The sequence below is a fragment of the Urocitellus parryii genome, chromosome 4 (assembly GCF_045843805.1).
Source record: "Urocitellus parryii isolate mUroPar1 chromosome 4, mUroPar1.hap1, whole genome shotgun sequence".
NCBI lineage: Eukaryota > Metazoa > Chordata > Mammalia > Rodentia > Sciuridae > Urocitellus > Urocitellus parryii.
In genome coordinates this window covers 101,545,147-101,568,679 of record NC_135534.1, presented here as the reverse complement: position 1 = coordinate 101,568,679, position 23,533 = coordinate 101,545,147, and the positions used below count along the sequence as shown (strand labels likewise).

Genomic DNA, 23,533 nt, shown 5'->3' with positions numbered 1-23,533 from the left:
ACTCAGGAACATGGAGAAATAAGGCTTATTCACAGACCAACAAGAAACTAGTGTTTCCACTAATGTATTCTAATTCTCATGAATGTTCATATAATTCATGAGTTGTTTTTTTTTTTTTTGGTTCACTTTATCTTCAGTATATTGCACAGTACTTGACACATATTGGGTAGGTACTTAGTGATTATTAAATAAGTGAATGAACAAAATAAATTTTAAAACCTAAGAAAAGGAAGTAGAGAGTCTAGGTTGCACCAAAATGCCTTTTTTCCCAATCCTGCTGAAACTTACTCATATGAATTACTTTCTAAGTACATAAATATGAATCAGACCACTCATTGAAACTCACATATAATAGAATTCACTTAGAAGTTAGAAAAAGTGGACTAGACTCAGAATGGGAGGTGAAGAGTACTCAGAATAGTCCTTTGACCCTGATATTTTGCCCCATTGAAAATGTTATATGAACATTCTGAGAATATATAAAATTTTAGTGGATGGAATTAAAAATTTGATCTGAAAAGCAGGATTATGTTTTTAAATTACCCATTCAATAATTATTATGCTTGTCCATCACTGCCCTAGACACTGTACACATAATGCTGAGATAGAAACTATTCTAGTTCACTAGTAATTAGCAGTCTTTGATGATCAGAAAGTAAACAAAATATTGCAGTACAGTGAGTGACACAGACTGTAGGTTGTCCCATTCTGTTCCTGTCTCCTGTATTCATTCATTTCATCCCAACACTTACCTGGACCTAGAACTCACCTTTACAATTGCCCCCACATCAGGTGTCTGTAAGTGGGAGTCCCAATTTAATCAAAAAGCAATCACTTGTTATGAATCATGACTGTGTGCTGCAACTTGCTTAAACAATCTCTCCTTGGATTCTCCAAAAGTTAACCAGCTCTGAACTCACCATTTGTTCTCTCGCATCCATTTTGTATGGGTTGTATCTGCTTCCTTCTGCATTAGTCAGACTCAAAAGAAACTTTTAGGATTTTAGTAAATGAATCTACTCTCACACAGGTTTTTTCATTAAAAAAAAGAACACCGCTGGAGATGTGGTAAGGCAAAGAGAGGGGGACTTTATATCTCAGACCTCAAAATAGGATTTAAAACATAAAATCTAACTTCTGGTTCCATGACCACTTTACAATGGACATGATGAAGAGGATCTTCTCTCTCTTTCTCCCTGTCTTCCTGTTTCCCACATTCTCCCCCTCATTACCTCTTTTTGTCTCCTTCTCCCTTCTTTTCCTCATGTACTACATAACCTTGTTGAATCACCTCTTTTACACAGGATAGTTTGGTCTACAAGGAGTTTCTACTTCCAAATTTTATACTCAGTGCTCAGCAAAAGTCAGCTGCCCTACTTACCTGACCAGTTAAAAGGACCAACTTTCTTTAAGGGTCTTTATAGATAGTGTTTTATAGCATAACATGTTCTTGTTGCCCCTTCAGCTATCCCAAGTCTTCCCCCAATGACAGACTGATGAATTAAATTTTCTGCTTCTGTTGTAATGGTGGTAAGAGGAACTGTGGTAAGTGCTCCAACTGAGAAACTAGAGCATGTAAGAGGGACATCTGCCTCCTATTTCAGGGTCATAGAGGGAGAAAGTAACAATCCTAAATAAAATATGGATAAGAAACAGCCAACAGGTGGGCAAAGGAGTTGGAGGTGTGAGCTGGTTAAGAGAGAGAAAGAAAGTGGTTTAGCAAGGGGGAAAACATCTCAGGGGTAAATTGCTGTTGAAAAATTAAACAATGTGTACAGATGAACTCACTTTTTATATGATTCTGTCTCATGTGTTGTCTTTCCTAGGACTCTCATCATGTCCTCAAATATAATGCTTCAGAAAGTGCTGCTGGTGTTGACATCTCTTTTAGTCATCGCCTGGATAACTTCTACAATTTCTCAAAACTTCACAAAGGTATGAACAATTTTCTCTAGTTTGGTTTGAAACCTTCACCTGTGACCTTCATCAATTGAGCACTTACCACAGTCAATCCTTCCCCTACCCTCCCACTCTAACTCAGCTTTCTTCTCTCCTTCTCTACCTCATTTCAGAGGGACATTGTCTCGATTTTCTCATTTCTCATTCATCCTCAATGCAATCTAATCAGATTCTACCTCTTATATGCCCCAAAATGGCCCTTGTGAAGGTCACAACCTTCCCTATCACTCAGTGAGTACTTGTCACCAAATCAGGTGCATATATTTCTTGACTACATAGTTCCAATTTGCCATTTTTAAAAAATTTGTCTATGATTTATGCTTTATGCAAACGTTATTTTTTTAGTAAAACAGTGTACCCTGTTGTTTCTAGTAATTTATAATCAGAAGATTTTCCACTAAAAGATTATATAGGAAATTGCCCATTTTTCTCATATTTTTGTTTTGTATAATTTAAATATTTGATTCCCTTGAAATTTGCTGTAAAGTTGTATGTGATATTGACCTAATTTTTCTTTCAGCTATGGCTAGCTAGTTATTCTATTCCTCTTAGAAAAATTTCATGTATGCCCTCACAGATATTGAATGCAGCCTCTAGAGCATACAAAATTTTTATATATAATAAACTCTATTTTGATTCTTTATTCTGTTCCACTGCTCTTTTACCCATTGAACTTATAGATATTTTAGAAGCAAAATTTAATATCTAATAGTGCTCACCCTCCCCCACACACACACACACCATCCCTGATATCTTATTCCCCAATTTTCCTGGCTCTTCTTTCTTATTTATTTTTTTTCAGGTGAACTTTCTAATTGACCTGTCTGGTCCAGAAAAATACTCAGGATATTTTTATTTCATTGAATATATAAATTAACTTTACAAGAAAAAAAATAGTTTCATGATGTTTTCTGTCTAATAACATACTTCCCCTTTCAGTCACTCAATTTTGTTTCCTGAGTTTTCTTCATGTAAATAATTAGAAACATGTAAAATGTATAACTAAATATCTTGCTGTCATTTTGCAACCATACCAGATCATTTGTTTCACATTTGACACTTTTTCTGGTTTTGTGTAAATATGTAAAAGCTACTGATTTTTATACATTAAATGTACTGCCTAACTTTTTGCTAAGTCCTCTATCATCCATACTCATTCTTCCACCTGTACTTTGAGGTTTTCCATAATATATCCATATCATCTGAAAAAGAAAAGATAATTTTACCTCTTCTTTTCCAATTCCAATGACTTATTTGATTTTCCTTGTACAGTCACATTAGCAAATACCTCCAGGCCAATGTTAAATAGTAGTAGAACGTAGGCAGTTTGTTTTATGCCTGATTTGGTGGCAAAGCCTCTACTGTTACCCTTTAAGTAAAATATTAGCTTTTGCACTACAGAATAGCTTATGGGTGGAATATGTAAATTTCTTTTTGTTGAGTGTTTTATAACAAATTTGTGCTAAGTGATTTGAAGTAATATCTTTTTACTTCAGTTACTACTGTATGGTAATTAATAAACAAATACTACTTTTCACCTCTTTCTCTACTGTCCAACCATTTTTATAGTGATATTGCATCTATTCTTCAGAGTATAGCCATCGTGTACATATTCCATTCCTTATAAGCATCAATTAGAATTATTCCTGTAAGCTAATACATATTTAGTTCTTACCACAAACACATCAAACTTTCTGTTCATTCTCATTGTTTAAAGTTGGGTCTGATTTAATAGATTCTCTTGAAGGATTCAGAAAAAATAGTCTCCTAGTACTAACATTTTCAAAAGAATTTGTCTCTGATATTTATCACAAAGGTCAATTTGTCTTATTTTAAAATTCCTGCCTCATATTTATCAATATTTTAGTCCAGTGAATTTTAGCTTAAAATATTAAGTAAAGAAAATAGAAATTTAAGAAAAAACACAACAATAAAATGCTATGCTACACAAGGAAAAATCTACAAAAGAAAATAAAATCATTATACATTTGCATGAACCTAGCAAAGTACCTACATACATAAATGAGAATAATCAGAGTTACAAGTTAAATTTGATATGTCACAGCCATAGTAAATAATTTATCATACCTATTTCAGAAACTTATAAATCAAAGAGACTCCAAAATTAGTAAATATCTATAAGGTCAGAAAACAATAGTAAAGAAACATAAAATTGATCTAACACAAAAACATTAAGAGAAGCGTGATGGTTTAAAACTAAAAGGCATATTTTATTTAGATACTGATTTTATTTAGATATTGTTTGGTTCTGTTGTAAAATTCATTTGTTTATTTTAAAATAGTTCTTTTTCTGCTGGGCGTGCTGGCACATGCCTGTAATCCCATTGGCTCGGGAGGCTGAGACAGGAGGATCCTGAGTTCAAAGCCAGACTCAGCAATAGTGAGGTGCTAAGCAACTCAGTGAGACCCTGTCTTTAAATAAAATACAAAATGGGGTTGGGGATGTGGCTCAGTGGTCAAGTGCCCCTGAGTTCAATCCCTGGTACCAAAAAATAAAATAAAATAGTTCTACAATATTGACAATACATCTTATCTTTCACTTCATTACCTCATTTAGCATAGTTTTAATGGCTGTTTCTGACACCTTGTCTGATCATTCTAACATCTTTTCTCAGTGTTTGTTTCTATCAATTTTCATATCCTGTGAGAAATATTGCATGTTTCTGGTTCCTTCTATGCTGAGTAATTTATAATTGTATACTGGAATTGTAACTGTTATATTTTGGAACTGTGGATCCTGCTTTACTCCTCAGGATTGTTGTATTAATATTTTTGAAATGACTAATGATTAACCTGATTCAACTTGAACTGCAAATTATCTCATCTATTATTAAAAGCAAAGCAAATCCTAGTTGAGTTAATGAGTTGTTTATATGATCAAAGTTGACATTAGAATTGTTTATTGTATACAATGTCAAGATGAAGAAAAATTTGATTGAACCTTGGTTTTCTCTTCATTGGACATTAAGTAGATGCCCATCAGTCTTTGGCTATGGCTCTCTCCTGAGCTGCAGGGGAACAGGAGCCAATTCCCTAGTTGCTACAAAACTCCCACCAGCAGCTTCTGGTTTGTCAGCTCAGGGGACTGCAGCTGAGTGCTCAGAGGGCACAGTGTTGATTGGATGTGTCTATTGTGTGAAGCAGTTCAGAATGCAGGCTATGAAGGCCCCCTGTGTTTGCTGTAGGGGTCACCTTGTACCTATTCTCCTTTACACTCCTTTTCACAGTACTGAAAATCCTGGTGGCTGTCTGTGAGTGCAGGAACTCTGGTTGTGGATTTTCCATAAGTGGTCTGTGATGCAGAAATATACCCCTTGCTGAAACCATTCTCTGAGGTGCTGTAGTGAAGTGGTTTAGTAAAGGATGTAAGTGCATGGCACACAAATGATGGAGGCAGGAGATGGGAACAAATCTTAGATCAGCAAGCTTTTCTTTATTCTGCAGTGAAATCAATTGATGAGGCACAGAGGGCTCATTTTCTGGGTATAGAGATAGTTCCTGGGCTACAGAAGGAGCCTGGGTTTTATAGTTTACAATGAGGATTAATCACTGGAGACTGAGGATGTGCTGTTCAGACAGGCAGGGACCCAGTTGTTCAGGTTAAAATTTTAATTCAAGAAGGCAGTTGTAAAACGTTTGAAACTCACTGTCACTCAGAAAAGCTGACAACTCAGTGTTCACTGCTTGTCTTCCTTCCTCTGGGTCCCATTGTTACCTAGAGCTTCACTACTTGCTTTTCTCCTTCTGACACTTACCAGCAATGTAAAAGAGTAAAAATTCAGGGTCCAGTATTTGTGTCCCTCTTTCAGGACCCACTGTGGTTGGGAAGGGGTAAATGTTTGCTTTTGGTGGAGATGCTGGGGATGAACCTAGGAAGGGATGAATGTTTGCTTTTTCCCTCAGGGCCCATTGTTACTGGGAAAGGATGTACTGGGAGAGGATTAATGTTTGGCTAATTTCTCTCCCTTCACCTGAGTCACACTATTCCTCCATTTTTCTTGGGAAGCTGTCTTGTAGGAATATTATTTTCTATAACCCTTCAAAGTGTCTCTAGTGGTTCACCTGGACCCTAGTTTCCATTATCTCAGGCTATGAATGGTGGGCACTGATTCTGTTTACTAAGTCTGATACAAGGTCCTGCAAGTATCCAAACAACGCCCTGTCATTTGCCAGTTGTGATCACTGTTCAGGATGTACACCTGTTAAAGCTGGTATCGGCCCCTTTCTGCCAGGTCCCCTCTGGCAATTCCCCAGTGGGTCTCTATGTCACTGGCTGTTCAGGCAGCTTCCCTCTTCTATGGCCTTGTGACCCTGAGGACTGCCCCTAGTCTTCCCATGGTGCATACCCCCAGTGAAAGTAGTCAGGGCATGGTGTGAATCTGCTTTCCTTTGGGGCCAAACCTGCTTTACTGTTGTCTCTGAGTTGAGTGAGCAAGTGGACAGGGTGAAGAGATTTTATCCTTGTCTTGTCACAGAGGATCAGCAGGGCTTGGCGCTTCCTCAGCATAGATCCTTACCAGCCTGCTCATTCACCTTGTTCATGGGGAGAGGGTGGCGGTGTGGGTTTCAGCGTTTTACCACTAGTAGTAGTCCTTCTAGAAGTTTTTTCTGGTAAGATTCTTCAGAGGTCCCACTTTAGGGGACTATCTTCTGGCTTAATGCAGCTGTCTTGGTGTGGGGAGACTCCATGCTGATTTAAGAGGGTGACTGTTTGGCTGAGGACTCCACAAGATCGTTGCAGACCCCCCCACACACCCAGCTTTCTTTTCATGATTTGGTTTTAAGCTGTTTGTGCTGTTTTAAGGAGCCTTCTGAAGCCATTGCATTTTAAATTTTGTCTGTCTTTCCAACAGTTTTTAAGTGGATGAGCCAAAGAGAATGTCTGTTCCCCTCCCCTTCTCACCCTAAGTTCAGGTGGGTTAACCACTCAGACTTTGTTATCTACTCAGAGAACCTATCTTCCAGTACCTCCAGTGCTCATTTTATGTAATACTTAGTCTTAGAACATTTATTTTGTCACCCACCTATCAGTTCTGCTTTTCCTTCACTGCTTCCTTTCTGTGTTGAGGAGACTGGGACTCACTGTCTAGCTGTTTCTGCTATCTTCCCCAGCTCTTCAAAACAGGTTCTGATTTCCTCTGGATTCCAGAAGGTCTATGGTGATATATCCTTTTTCACCTCTAATTTTATTGATTTGGGTCTTTTCTCTCATTCTTTTCATCACTTTGGGGAAGGGCTTATCAACCTTACTTATCTTTTCAAAGAACCAACTCTAAATTGCATTGATCCTATGTATTTTCTTAATTCCCAATGTCATTAATTTCAGTTCTGATCTTAATTATTTTCTGTCTTCTGCTGATTTTGAACTTAGTTCTTCTAAGTTCTTGAGGTGGTACATAAGCTTATTTATTTGGGATGTATTTTTAATGTAGGTGTTCTGCTATAAATTTTTCTCTTAGAAATGCTTTTATACTGAGTAAAATTCCATTGTGTATATATACCACATTTATTTTTATCCATTCATCCACTGAAGGGCATCTAGGTTGGCTCCATATTTTAGCTATTGTGAATTGTGCTGCTATAAACATTGATGTGGCTGTGTCTCTGTAGTATGCTGTTTTTAAGTCCTTTGGGTATAGTCTGAGGGGGGAAACATCTAGGTCAAATGGTGGTTCCATACCCAGTTTTTCAAGGAATCCATACTGCTTTCCAAATTGGCTGCAACAATTTGCAGTCCCACCAGCAATGTATGAGTATACCTTTTCCCCACATCTTCACCAACACTATTGTTGTTTGTCTTCATAATAGCTACCATGCTGGCTGGAGTGAAATGATATCTTAGAGTAGTTTTGATTTCCATTTCTCTTATTGCTAGAGATGATGAGTATTTTTTCATATATTTATTGATTGACTGTAGGGAGGTTGACTTATAGTGGGATTGGGAGGGAGAGTATGGGAGGAAGAGATGAATTCTAGATATGGAAGAGGGGTGGGAGGGAAAGGGACGGGGCAGGGCATTAATAAGGATGGTAGAATGTGATGGACATCATTATACAAAGTACATGTATGAAGACCTGAATTGGGGGTCAACATACTTTATATACAAACAGAAATACAAAAGGTATGGTATTTATGTGTATTAAGAATTGTAATGCAAAAAAAAATAAGAACCTTACCTTAGATTAGGTAGAGGGAAGTGAAAGGAGGGGAAGGCAGGGGATGTGGAGATAAGAAAAATGGTAGAATTAAACAGACATTATTACTGTATGTATGTATGTGACTGTATGACCAATGTGATTCTATAATATGTATACTAAGAAAAATGAGAAATTATATCCCATCTATGTATGATACATCAAAGTATGTAAGTGCATTCTACTGTCATGTTAACTAATTAAAACAAATTTTAAAAGGAGATTTTGATATGTTGTTTTCTGTCTCATTCATTTCTAAAAGTTTCTTGAATTCTTCTCTTATCTCTCCTTTGATCCATTCTTCATTTAAGGGCATATGACCAGGCTATCCCACTCCTTGGTATATTTCCAAAAGATTTAAAATCAGTATACTATAAGATGGCAGCCACATCGATGTTTACATAAGCACAATTCACAAAATCCAAATATGGAACCAACCTAACTGCTTTTCAATGGATGAATGGATAAAGCAAATGTGGTATTTATAAACAATGGAGTATTTTTATTTAGTCATAAAAAGAAATTATGTTATTAGCTGGAATGAAACTGGAGACTATAATGCTAAGTGAAATGACTCAGACCCAGAAAGTAAAAGGTGGAATGTTTCCTTTCATATGCAGAAACTGGTCTAAAAAAGGCAGGCAGAAGAAAGACAGAAAATAAACCATGGAAATATGCTGTCAAAATAAAAGATCAGGGGAGTAGAAGTAGAGGATTGGAGGACAGGGGAGGAATAGGATAAGAGAAACTAACTTTCCAATGTACATATATGAATATACTACAGTGAAACTCACCATTATGGATATCCATAAGACACTTTTTAAAAATGGAAATAAGCTTATCAGTAGAATAGAGAAAAAGAAACAAGGGGAGGGAGGAGAGGTAGGGTAAGTGTCAGTCCTGGCAACTGAATTGGATCAAATTATATTCCTTTCATTTATAATTATGTCAAAATGAAACCTAATGTTATGTATAACAACTATTAGCCAATAAAAATCATGAAAAAAAGACTATTTTTCATTCTCCATGTGCTTTTTTTTTTTTTGGCTGTCGATTTGTAGTTTTATTCCATTATGATCTGATAGGATACATGGGATCATATTGACTGTTTTTTATATTTGTTAACATTAACATTGTGACCTAGAATATCTAATTTGGAAAATATTCTAGGAATTTATGAAAAGTTGAATTTAGCTGTTTGGGGATAAAATATCCCATAGATGTCTTTTAGGTTCACTTAATTTATTGCATCGTTTCGATTGGAAATATCTTTATTGATTTTATGTTGTTATGACCTATTGGTGATAATGATGTGTTGAAATCACCCAATTTATTGTATTGGGATCTCTCTGAGATTTAATGTCATGGATTAACTTTTTTATGAAAATAAGTGTGCTGACACTTGGAGCATAAACATTTAGTATCATTATATCTTCTTTTTGGATTGTTCCCTTTACAAATGTAGCAAATTTCTTTGCCTTCTCTGATCAGTATTTGCTTGAAACATGCTTTGGGAATATCTACTTCTTCTTGTTTTCAGGGTCTGTTTGCATGGAATTTTTTTTTCCACTCTTTACCTTCAGCCTGTGGGTCTTTGCCTACAAAGATGAATCTTTTTTTTATGTAGCATAGAGTTGGATTTTGGTTTTGATCCATTCTCATAACCTGTGTCTTTTCATTGGTGAGTAAAGACCATTAACATTCAGTGTTAATGTGGATATGTGTGTGGGGCTTTCTGCCATTTTTATTTTTGCTATACTTAATACTGTCTTGATTCTTGTATAGTAGATTGGCCTTTTATTGATCTGCCTCTATTTGGGAGCTTTGGGATTTGTTTTTTAGTTCCTCTGGGTGCAGTTTATCTTTGAGTATTCTTTGGAGTGCTGGTTTGGTGGTGATAAATTCTTTTTCTCTATTCTTATTATCAAAAGGTTTTTGTTTCCCCTTCAATTTTGTAACTAAGCTTTGTTGGGTATAATAAATGTGGAAGGTGGTTGTTTTCTTTTACAGCTTGGAATATCTCATTCTAGCCCCTCCTTGGTTTTAGGGTCTGGATTGAGAAATCAGAAGTGAACTTTATTGGTTTGTCTCTAAATTGGCCTGATGTTTTCTCTTACAATTTTTAACATTCTTTCCTTATTTTCTGTTAGGCATTTTGATTACAATGTCTTGGAGAACTTCTCTTCTGGTTAGGTCTATAGGAAATCCTGTTTTCCTCCTGTATGTGAATATCTATCTCATTTCTGATGGGAAAACTTTTCTATAACTATATCATTGAAAATGTTCTTAACGCCTTTAGTTTATATCTCCAGGTTCTCTTCTATCCCAGTGGTTATCAGGTTTGGTCTCTTAATGTTGTCCCAGAATTCCTGTATATGATCATGTTCTACTACTTTTTTCCCCCTTTTTTGTATTCCATGTACTCAAATCCATGCATCCTGTCTTCAAAGCCTGGGGTTCTATCTTAAAGTTCTATTTTCTTTTTTTAATATTTTTTTTAGTTTTAGGTAGACACAATATCTTTATTTTACATTTATGTGGTGGTGAGGATTGAACCCAGTTTCTCACGCATGCTAGGCGAACACTCTGCCACTGAGCCACAACCCCAGCCCTGAAGTTCTATTTTCTGTACAATGTAATCTGCTGGTGATGTTTTAAAATGAATTTTTCATTTGAGTCATTGTGTCTTTTATTGCTAGGAGTCCTGGCTGGATTCTTTTCAATATTTCCATTTCTTTATTTGAATAGTCTTTCATCTCCTGCATTTGATCTGTTAATTCATTCCTTAGATCTCCTTTAAGTTAATCTAATATTTTAATAATCAGTTTTTTACAACCTTTCTCTGGAATTTCATCCACTCTTGTCTCAGTGGGATCCTTTGTTGGAGGGTTCTGAGTTTTAAGGGGAGATTTGTTTGCCTGTTTCCTCATCCTTTCGGAGGTCCTGGACTTGCACATCAATTAAGATGGATTCCCCTTCCTGTTTTATACAGAGGTTCTTACAAGAATTTTTTTAAAACTCTAAGATTTCTGTTTTTGAAACATGTGTAGATGTTGGTGTGGGGGTGGGGGGCCTGCAGTTCCACTCTGGTTATTCCTCTTTGGAGCCTGGTAATTGTCTCCCCATTTCAATAATTTCAAGCTATGTTTAGGCTCATATGGGGTAAGATCTTGTGTTGGGAGAGATTCTCTGTTGTTTGGCTAGTTTATAATAATTCCTCAGCAGCAGTGCCTCTAAAGTGGAATCTTGAAGTGTCATGGTCACTGTCCAGCTCCTGTTAGAGGGAGGGGTAGCTAGCAGTAGCCCTAATATCAGTTAACTTGTGTATAAAATGGTATGTCTGGAGTTTACTTTGACATCTCTAACATTAATTGCCACCTCACTGAAAAGTTATCTTCTCCTTTTGTGAGTCTTGATGCTGAGCAACTTCTGTGAGGTATTTAGCTAGAAATTTGAATAAAGTTCTTATGGTCTAGGATTTCCCCTTTCTTCCAGTAACTATGGTTGATTAAGGGGGTGTGCTGGTTCTACTGATTTTAAGTATTCCATCTTTGTCTTCCAACTGCTGTCAAATTAACATCATTAAAACAGAAGATTTTTCCTGATGGCTCATTCTTCCAGGCTTCAGCTTCCCCTCAAAAGCTACACTCTTTTAGCCTGGAGGGAGTTGTTTCAGTATTTTGCTCAGAGTTGATCATTGTTATTGAAGCTAATCAGCCATATATGAAGAAATATTTTATGATTTATGGCTTTTTATCTATTTATTCCCCACTCATACTCTCATTCCCCTTTTCCCACAAGCACATATTCACATTATTTATTCCTCAGAGTATTCCAGTTCTTACTCAATGCATATATATAGGTATATGTGTGTCTTGGAGAGATACATAGTGATGGGATACTGTGTGGTGTGTGTTTATGTAAAGTTTTTATTCAAAATTTCCTCTGAAATCTAATCATGTTGCTCTATGGAAATCTAGTTCATGAGGGTTTATATATTCCATTATATAAATATATGAAATGTAACTTTTTAATTCCCATAAATGAACTGTGTCCATTGCTTCACTAATATACCTAATAATGTGATCAACATTGTCATAAATATTTTCAATATATACTTTGTTGATTTTTATATTGGGACCATATATATATTATGTAAATGTAATACATATAATTATATTTTTATATTATATTATTATGACATTAGATTATTGTTATTATTTTATATTATTATATAATTATCATATAATTATGTTATATTATATTGTTATTATATTACACATATACATTATTCTTTTTAGTAATAACTTTTATAGTCTAGGGAATAATTTCTGGGTTTAGATGATGCATATAATTTATCTCATTTTGTCTGTTAGATTTGTCCATGATGTCCTTTATAAGAATTGTCATTTTGAAGTAATTTAATAGTTAAACACTTTTTTCTTATATTTTGAAATTTGCAGTCTTATTTATGACATACTTTCTAATTTCAAATCAGAGAGAAATTCTAAATTTCTTTATGATGCATTTGTGAGTTATGATATTCCTATTTAGGTCTTTCATTCACTTAGACCTTTAGTACACAGCCTGGGACAGAAATCATCAGGAGTTGTTTTTAATATAGTAAACAATTTTCTGGTACAAATTACTAAATGTAATTTTATGATTCATGATTTCATCACTAACATAATGCACTGCCATATATAAGGAGATCAATTTCTAGGGGACTCTATTCTCTTTGTTTTTTTATATTATTTGGACATGATAAAATTTGTTACTACAAATTTGTTTATGCTACAGTTAGTATGTTCTAAATAGTTCCTAGCTACTTATAGACTACTATCTTCCACAAAATTTTGGAATCAAGTAAACATCTTTGGTCTCTCTCAAGATAATCCTCCTGAAAATAAAATTTGAAAGAGAGTTTTCAAATTATATTTAAGGAGAAATATCAAGTTTACATCATGCCCTGTTACATTCAAAGCTGAAAATCTTTGTATTCATTCAGGTGTTGTAAAATAGTATTAAAAGAGTTTTCAAAATGCCTCCCTCAAATCCAAACTTATGTCCTTTTTCATTTAATACTAATTACTACTGGCATAGATAAGTGCTTAATGATACTATAATTTTATTTTGCTTTCAGCTCCTACCTGATATCTTATTGCCAGTAATTTTCTAACTCAAGTTTTCGTTGTAGACAATCACATCTATATAGAACAAAACAAAGACATGATTCTAAAATATCATCAGTAAGACTCTTACAATTCTCAAAACCTCAAGGTCTTTTTGTAATTGGTTGGTTGGTTGGTTGGATTTTATTGTTCTGGGCCTCTAACATGTTGAACATTAATTCAGTTGATGCTAGCCAATGTTCTTGTCTTCTTTTGACTTTGAATTTTATTTTTTGTACTTATTAAGTATTGGGGTTAAATAAATTTTAAAATATAGTGAATGCTTCTTTATCATTGCAATTTCCATCAAGTAAATTTGAAAATAAGGAAAAAATCACAAGATTTGTCTTTAATCCATTAAGATATAAACTACACTGAAAGATTTTTCTCTCAAGGCCCATCTTAATCAATCCATAAGCACTCATGGCAAATACACACACACACACACACACACACACACACACACCTCTAAACTACATATTTATATATATTTATATAAATATATACATCTCTGAAGGGAGAGAGAATTTTAAAACCATGTTATGAGTGAAAACTTTTCCTTTTTCTATATTGCACTTATCAAGATTTAGTGGGCATGCGTGCAGCCCAGGTTTGCTCCTCAGCACCACATACAAACAAAGATGTTGTGTCCACCGAAAACTAAAAAATATATATATATATTTAAAAATTCTCTCTCTAAAAAAAAGATTTAGTATAAATTGTTTCCACATTATGCAACTTAATAATATTTGTACTCACAAATAAAAATTATTCAATTATTTAGGATGAAGGCAAAATGGAAAAAAAGTTTTCATCATGGTTATACTGTTATATTGTTATCGTTATTTTCTATCCCATTTATCTCATAGTGTGTGTACTAACGTCTTTTTTATGTTTTCATAATATACAAACATACATGAAATTATTCTCTTTTAGATTTTATATATTTGTCTCTGTTTCTTTCTTGGCTTAGCCAAAGATTTCTCAATTCTCTAAGATTTCTCAAAGATTGAACTTAGGTTCCTTTCATCTTTATTTGGTTATATCTCATTTCTTGGTTTCCAGTCTATTTTTGGTTTACATTTTGTTACCAACCACCAGAGATTTACAGATTGAGGATGTGCCACAGAAGAGTCAGACAAGTTTTTTTTGTACTGTTTTAAGATCTACAGATGTTCTTACATGTGAGGCGGTTGAAAATTACTGTTCTATAACCAGTGTTCTCAACCTTATCTGAACACAGGATGTCTGTGAAGTATTTGAAAACCACATCCTCCAGGATTGCACATTTAGTGACTATGGTTCAGTTGACCTGGACTGCAGCCTGAGAATCCATGTTTTGAGAAAAGCTTGGCATTTGCTTCTGATTATCAACAAGATTCAGAAACCACTGAATTTGAGCACCTTTAGAACACTGTCCAGTGACAACTAAGGTTGTGGGGATTCTTAAATGAGAAGTTAATAGATGTTTAGGTGGTTTGGGGAAAAGAAAGAGGTAGCCACCAATGCAGGAAGAGGAAAAAGTATTAGTAAAGCACAAGACATACAAGAAAGGAAGATCAGCTCCTAAAATAAAACCAGTTAGTCTTGTCAAAATGGAGAACATAGGAGGAAGCGGGACAACTAGGTAGGAAAAGTCAGGCCAAAGCATAAAGCCCTGTTAAAACTGGCTGTTACTCCAAGAATCATGAGAAGACATTAAAGGGGCTAATTGGGAGTAGAGTTTTGCTTTACAATGACTGACTTAGATACAATGGAGAAAATTAAATGGAGAAAAAGAAGTGCTGTCCTCATGAAAACTGAGAACATCTTCACCCCAACAAGAAAGTAAAAAATTCAGGAGATAAATGATGGCAGCTTGAACCATGATAAGGTGGGGAGGAAAACATAGTTAAATATGGGTAAGATTATATTGAGGAGGAACTAAACAGAAATGAGCTATGAGAGTAAGGAATATTTAAAAAGGAATAACAAGTAAACCAGCATCATTTTTTTACTCATTACTTAAGCTATAAATCTAAGATTTAATATTTTTGTTTATAATTGCTCGGCATTAAAACATTAAGGTAAAAATATAAACAGTTTTATTTTATGCAGAATTGTCAAAAAGTTTAAATAACATGATGAAAATAGGTGAGCACATATTCATTATAAGTAAAAATTATTGGAAAGAGGTTTGTTGAATAGTATGTCCTATTTGTTATCATTTCAGCTTTGGTCTGCTATAAATGTACCCATCAGCTTTTATCACTGGAACATCTCCACAAACTCTTCATGTTCTGAAATAAAGATGAGCCCTGTAAACACACCAACAGAAACTGAGCTGAAAATAAGGAAGATTCTGAAAACACTAAACCAGCTGATCCCACCCAGACCCTTCACCCATGAGGACACCACCACCAGTGCCACACACAGCACAGTCACCCTCCTCAACCCTAGAGACACATACTGCAGGGGGGACCAGCTGAACATCCTGCTGGAGGCCAGGGACCACCTGGGACGCAGGAAGGAATATGGAGGGGACTTCCTCAGGGCCAGGATGTCCTCCCCAGCCCTGAAAGCAGGTGCCTCAGGAAAGGTGACAGACTTCCACAATGGCACCTACCTTGTCAGCTTCACTCTGTTCTGGGAGGGCCAGGTCTCCCTGTCTCTCCTGCTCATCCACCCCAGTGAAGGGGTGTCCGCTCTCTGGAGGGCAAGGAACCAAGGCTATGATAAAATTATTTTCAAAGGTAAATTTGTTAATGGCACCTCCCAAGTCTTCACTGAATGTGGCCTGACCCTAAACTCTAGCTCTGAACTATGCACCTACCTGTATGGGAGAGACCAGGAAGCCTTCTACTGCATGAAGCCTCAAAACATGCCCTGTGAGGCCCTGACTCATGTGACCACCAGGAACCGAGAAATTTCTTATCTTTCTGTCAAGGAAAAAAGCCTTTTCCATAAGTGAGTATACTTTTCAATACAATGAGAGATGCTGGTAAGCAAAGCTACATTGCTGATCTTAATGTCTCAGATGCTTCCTGCACCCAAGGTTATGGTCATATATGTGAAGTGATATTTTCATGGCACCCCATGTTCATGACTCTACACCACAGTTTGCATTTTGATATAGTCAAACAAAGATGGTTACACAGGAAGAATTCAATAATATACATGCCTATACATCCCTGTATCAATTGGGATTATTACTGTACACATACGTTTCACAAAATACACTCCCCGAGAAACTATTTTGCTATGTGTTCATAGATATTCCACTCAAGAAAAAATTCCTTATACATATATGATAATGTCATGCAACTTCACAGCCCATATTGTGTTCCACAGATTGTGCCTCTTAAATGTCTTTATTGTTCTTTCCTCTCCATGCCCTGTGCTGCTGTCCTAGTTGAGACCACCATTACATCATCTACATGACTGTAATGCTTCCTACCTGGTCTCTCTCCCATCATCAATCACACCCTCCTTGAACCCACTCTACACTGCAGCCTGAACAATATTTCTAAAAGGCCAACTCCTATGGGTCATCTCTAGTGGACCTCAAAATCAGAAATGCATCATTGCACACTACTCAGCATGGAGGAGTCCCTCTACCTCTGCCCACTGTTACCTATCAGTGCCTGGAAGCCCTCGTTGAACATCCTCCTCTAACCTTGGTGCACACACATTTCTCCTATCAGTCTTGGCTGCAGACACACCATGCCTATCTCCCCTACAAACAGATGCTCATTCATTGGTCTTCTTGTTCTCCACTGAGATGGAAACAAAACAATTCATTACTTAGAATGAAATATCAGGGTTCTTTCATGGGCTTCTTTGGGTATTTGTAAAAGAAAATTGTCGTCACAAAAACCAGAACTATGAGCCAAGTCCTGAGACCTTATCAGTCCCAGAATCTTTTGTTCATGTGATAATTTTCCATAAGCCTCAGTCCACTTCCTTTTCACTTTCCACTATGCCAAAATCTATTCTACCCCATGGATACTTATTTTCTCTCCATATTTTACAGTGAAATGCTAGATTCTGAGCAATTCATTTCATAGCAGTTTTCAAACTCAAGCTTAGAATTTTTTCCATGTACTTTCAAAAATATTTGGTTAGAAGAAGAGTAAACAGAACATGGAAACACAAGACACATTCAATATGCTAATGCACTTATCCAGATGCTTATGCAGCTATCCTGATCTATAGTGCATGGCTTACTTCTGAACAAATAAAAGCACAGTTGGTTTCTTTTCCTTCCTTTTTGTTTCCAATGATGCAAATCACCAAATATCTTCCTCCCCATTAACCATCCTTATGCCTAAATGCCACTAAGGATCACCTACCCTTTTATGGGATTAGATCTAAAGGGACATCCATAGCATAAAACAGGGTACCATTTATATCTATTGTATATTTGTTATACTAGGCACCTGAGCCTTTATCCTTCCTTGAGCCCTTCCTGCCTGCCTCCATTTACACACACATATGCACAGGAGATAAGCAGTGGGGATTAAATAGGAAGATTCAGAGGTCTTTCATCAAGAAGAAGAAAGAAATTCAATGTACAAATAGAATGTTCATTTATTTATTCATGCATCAGGTTAACCATTACTTTCTGCTAGTCACATTGATGGATGTTTAGGGCACAATAGTGCATACATATAAATACATTACCTTTATTCACATGATCCTCAACACATATGCAGGAAAAATTAAAGGTAAACAGTAGGAAACATGCCTAAAGGGAGAAGCAGGGATTCTGTGATAAGGGGTCTAGGTGCCATGACAAGAATCCAGGACTCCTTAGGTAAGTGACATGGACACAATTAAGAGTTTTAAACAATAATTCAGTTGTATTTCCAATTGGAAAGGGTGCTCTGGAGGGTGGGTTGAAGAAATTAGATGGGATTAAACTTAGGTTGGTGAACTAGAGGCTCATAATAACTCATGAAAAATATTATATGAATGTGAATAACTGATATAAAAGAGGACAGAGAACTTTCATATTTGATAAATGTGAATCTAAGATTCTAGCACACACTATTACATTTGGCAGATAAGAAGAGCTGCCCTAGACTTCAGGTACTCTTCATAGGATAGAAAGCCTTCCCAAATCCTAATTCATGTATAATGCCCAGTATATCTAAAACACATAATAAACATAATAGTTTTCAATTATTAAAAATAAAATTATCCTTCACTTACAATGAGGTAAACTTGTGTCCTATGCTATGTGAATACACCACAGGGTAATCTATGGTCTTATTTTTTGAAGGTCCAAAGTGGGAATTGAAATGATGAAAGACCTTAAAAATATTGATGTCTCCCATTGTAACAGTAAGTCTGCTTTCTTCTGTGGAAGGTGTATATGTCATGAATTTTATGAAGAGAAAAATTAATCAGCGTTAATGCTGATCTCAGTCTATTTGGACTTTATAGAAGAAATCAATTCAAGGAAATTAGTTCAAACTTTGTTTATAGTAGATTTCATTTGACTTAATGTAAAGGAGAAAGTATTAGTATCCTACATTCATCTTCTAGAGTGTGAGGTGCTGTGCAAATGTCTGTGATGGGTACTCATGGCTTCAGAACAGGAGCACTCTGGCTTTGGTTTCCTCATCTCTGTTGGTATAACCTCCAGCTTTTAGTTGGTGCACTTAGCAATTTCATATGAAGTTTCCATCTTATTAATTGTTTCAATGGCAAATACAAAGCAATGTTACATGTGAACAAATAATATTTATACTTATTTATACATTAACTTTAAATAATTGTATATAAAGCCTGTTATGGTAAACTTGACAACTCATGATTTATTTCTAATATTAATTCATTTCTTCATCAATTTTTTACTGGGGGTCTAATAGATATGAGGTATTTTGAGTCAATTGAGAAAAATTAATGTTAAGTTTGTGATCAAAATAAATTCAATCTACCAACTCTGTGAAGAAAGCAAAATACAGAAGAAGTTATGTTAAAGTCAATATATGAGTAAGGCCTGAAGAATATCTGTAATCAGAGAATGAGCTGAAAGAGAAACCACATAAAGATCATGGTAGGGTTGTCAGATTTAAGTAAATAATTTGAGTAACTTCTAATTACCTATGTACGTATACATTGAGATAAAGAAAAGATTGAATGACACATACATTAGAAAAGCCTTCCATACTAGAAGTGATTTAATTCTCTCTCCTGGATTCTTTAATGTGGTAACCTTTTTTATCTGATAACTCTTTTCATGAGCAAAATTCTCTGGACCCTGTTCAGTAGGCCAGTGTGGTAAGCATATGGGAGGATGGAAGTTTTCAAGTAGCATGCTGAAGATTTCATGTTTATTTGGTAGACTTTTGAAAACTCCAGAGGTCAACTGAAGAAGAGAGTGGACAAGTGAGCAAAATGAGTATGAAATACACAAAGAGAATTTAAAATGGTGCTAAGGAACATAAAATTTATACATGGAAGAAAGTATGCTATTTCTGAATGGGGTGAATTCATATTGGAAGAATGTCGATTTTCTCTGCATTAGTTTCTTCTTGCTGCTAAAACAAAGTGGCTTCCAATAAGAAGAACTTTTCTCTTAGTGTTATTCTTCCAAAGCCCAATATTGGTTTCACAAAGCTAGTTACGGTAGAGCAAACCTGTATTTTTTTATGGAGATCTGCATTTTTGGCTTCTAAAGGCTGCCCTCTTTCTTTGTAACCCCATCTTCTTATCAAAGCCACAATAGTGGGTCAATTACTCAAATTACAAGTTTCTGGCCTACCTCCTGCCTCCCTCTTTCAATTTGGAGAGCCAGTTAATTAGACTGGACCCCTTCCCCCAGATAATTGAGAACTATCCCCTCTCAGAGTCTATACACTTAGTGAATATGGAAAATCCTTTCTGCCATGGAAGGCAACATATTCACAGATTTGAGGAATTAGGACTTGAATGTATTGAGGGACCACAGCCTGCCTATTACAATCTCTAATCAAAAAGGTGAGCAAAATTAACCACATATTGCTCAAAATATCGAGCCTATTCTAAAATAAAATTATGTAATAATATTCATAAGGAAATAAATTCTGACATGTAAATATTACACAAGATATGCTTTTCAATAATAAGCTCAAAGGCTATCATCTCGAATATGCCAGTACATTACTGGGATGGGGAATACTTGGTAATAGTGGGTGTTGAGTTTCTAGGCTTATGATATGCAAGCATCCATGATGTAGTGTTATTAAGCCTCCTACAAGACCAACCATATCACAGTAAAATTCCAACATGATAATTGCATTAGGAAAACTCCCTTGGGCAAGAAAAATCACCAGGATTTAAGAGCTATTCCAGGAGCATTTTCTAAATCTGCCACCAGAACCATGTTGCTACTTTGCCCTCGAATTACAAATACAATTTTCCCTTAATATTCAAGGGAGTTTGTCTGTAGGACCCACCAGGGACACCAAATTTGATGCCAAGAAGCTTACCCCTTATATATAATGGCATGGTATTTGAAATGAATTACAACAGCCTCCCATACACTTTAAATCATTTCCAAAATACTTATGTTACCTAATACTATATAAATGTCATGTAAATAGATGCTATGCTATATTGTTTAGAGAAATGGAAAGAAAAATCTGCATGTGTCTAATAAGATTAAAAACAAATTTCCTGGATATTTTCCATTCATGGTAGGTTGAATCCATAGATACAGATCCTATGGATACAGAGGGCCAACTTTACAGTACTGACATGTAAGAAAGTACTGTTTTCTAGACACAGGCAACCAGAGACTACAAAATCTATGAGGAGCTAAGAAAAGAAGGTTAAGCAGAGGCTGCTGGTAATTCCCCGCTACCCATTCCCTTCTCTCTCTTTAGAAGTGAAACCAGTAGTTTAACTGAAGCCCTGGCCACCTTTCCTGTGGCTACTTGTGGCCACATTATTTTTTTTTCTAGGAATATGAATAGAAATGATATGGGAAATTTGTAGGTAATGACTTCAAAGGCAAACCAACTTGCCCTCCTAACAATGTGTGTCCTTCCTACTAGATGAATTGTCAATAAAATGAAGCTAAGTGGTAGAGTGCTAACCTAGCATGCAAAGGCTCAAAAAGTCATTCTTCAAAAAAATTAAAAAAAAAAACAACAAATAATAAAACTAAGATATGAGGCAATGGCTCAGCAGTGGTGCAGCAGCATAGAGAATGGTAAGGAAGCATGATGTCAGACATATGAGGACCTTTGTTATAGCATGGCAGAGTTGGTGCTCTGCCACATGGGATACCTTAGAAGGCACACCATGAGAGAGGCTGCAGTTCTATAAAAACAGGCTGTAATATCTCAGAATATTGGTTTCTGTGGAATGCTGCAAATCACCCTTACCATGGGTGCTTGCATATCCTGTTTTTTAAAAAAAATTAAGTTGAGGTAAGTATTTCATAATGTTTCAGTTTTCAACATGTGTACATGTTATATTTTAAGCCATTTTTTTATATTTATTTTTTAGTTTTCGGTGGACACAACATCTTTATTTTATTTTTTATGTGGTGCTGAGGATTGAACCCAGTGCGCCACGCATGCCAGGCGAGCGTGCTACCGCTTGAGCCACATCCCCAGCCCCTTAAGCCATTTTTTAAACACTGCAAACTTCACAGTTCCTTCATTGATGGAACAAATACAAATGATGCAATAATGAAGATAGGAACTGGGAATTCAGTAACAGCATTCAGATTAGAGAACAAAATTAAATCACCACAAAATCAGAGGAATGGCAAAGAAAGGAAAGGACATAGAGACTTAGCTAATGATCACAGATGAAAGAAAATGAACAGGGAGGAGTCAGCATGACTCAAATATCTCTCAGAGGAATGAGAGCAATTATTAAAACAAAGCTGGTGATCAAGAAATACCCCTAGTAAGTGACAAAAGACACAGGAGTAAGAGATCAGGAAAGGGAAGGCCCAAGAAAGGAGGCTGGTGTTTAACACATGCCACTAACAACACTCACCACTAGATCTCTGATACCAGAGAGTGAAAAGAGCACAGAGAAATGCCAAATTGGAATGAAGATTCTGGTCCCTGGTGGATACACATTACAAGGAAGGTGGATAACAACATTTTGTAACCAGATTCAACTAGATACAAACAAGATCAATGACTGCTTGAAAGGAAAACTCATTTACCTGCTGGGAGACTCCACACTGCGTCAGTGGATCTACTACTTACCCAGAGTTGCAAAAAGTATGTACTTACTTTATATTCCAAAGCTGTAAAAAGTATGTACTTACTTTATATTCTTTTGGAAATTCAGGCTGATCATAAAGTACTTTCAATGAGGTCTCCATCTCTTCTCATTTGAGCTAGTTTTCTTATGATTTCATTTAGCTTTCTAGAGTTGAGTCTTGATTTGAAATCTATTTTATTCAATGTTTCATAAGAAAAGTTATTCCTCCTGATAAATTCCAAGAAAAACTTCATATTTTAACTGACATTTCACACATGTGAATTGGTAATTTACTCTAGAAGTTAGAATGCTTCCGATAAAAATATTTCCAGTAGATATTATAAATGATACTGTGAATGTTCTTTTAACATGCACTAATATTACTTTTTTAGTTAAAATCTGTTTGTTTGTTTGTTTTTTTAATCAGCACTGAAATTTTTTGATCTTCATGAAACTGGACCTTTTAAGAAACATTTGCTTCTGGATGCTGAAAGACATACTCAAATTCAATGGAAAAAACATGGCTTTCCTTTTGTCACTTATAGTACCTATTCCGTGACAGATGAAGGTTATATCCCTCGGGAAATTGACCGGCTATCAGGGGATAAAAACACAGCCATTGTCATAACTTTTGGCCAACACTTCAGACCTTTCCCCATTGACGTTTTCATTCGCAGGGCCATAAGTGTTCGAAAAGCTATCCAACGACTATTCCTAAGAAGTCCCGACACTAAAGTGATCATTAAGACAGAAAATATCAGGGAGATGCACATAGAAACAGAGTGGTTTGGAGACTTCCATGGTTACATTCAGTATCTTACCCTGAATGACATTTTCAAAGATCTCAATGTAGGTGTCATTGATGCCTGGGACATGACCATTGCATATGGTACCAATAATGTCCACCCACCTGATGTTGTGATTGGAAGTCAGATTAACATGTTCTTAAACTACATTTGCTAAAGCATAAATATACAAAATATGTAATAA

General features: G+C 35.8%; 1 protein-coding gene across 1 annotated transcript; it reads left to right on the top strand.

Annotated features, from left to right (window-relative positions):
* The first annotated feature begins 1,836 nt into the window (after positions 1–1,836).
* Positions 1,837–23,506, top strand: LOC113185444 (NXPE family member 1-like). The gene is made up of 5 exons (XM_077797739.1): positions 1,837–1,935; positions 15,558–16,291; positions 18,609–18,670; positions 22,348–22,560; positions 22,971–23,506. The coding sequence occupies exons 1-5, from the start codon at positions 1,837–1,839 to the stop codon at positions 23,504–23,506; spliced, it is 1,644 nt and encodes a 547-aa protein (XP_077653865.1).
* The last annotated feature ends 27 nt before the right edge of the window (positions 23,507–23,533 follow it).

Bases quoted from the DNA above. Each gene is read 5' to 3' on its own strand.
- LOC113185444 (XM_077797739.1), top strand. From the start codon at position 1,837: ATGTCCTCAAATATAATGCTTCAGAAAGTGCTGCTGGTGTTGACATCT. The intron at 18,671-22,347 runs GTAAGTCTGCTT...CTCTGATACCAG, and splicing joins TGATGTCTCCCATTGTAACA to AGAGTGAAAAGAGCACAGAG. The intron at 22,561-22,970 runs GTATGTACTTAC...TTTTTTAATCAG, and splicing joins CTTACCCAGAGTTGCAAAAA to CACTGAAATTTTTTGATCTT.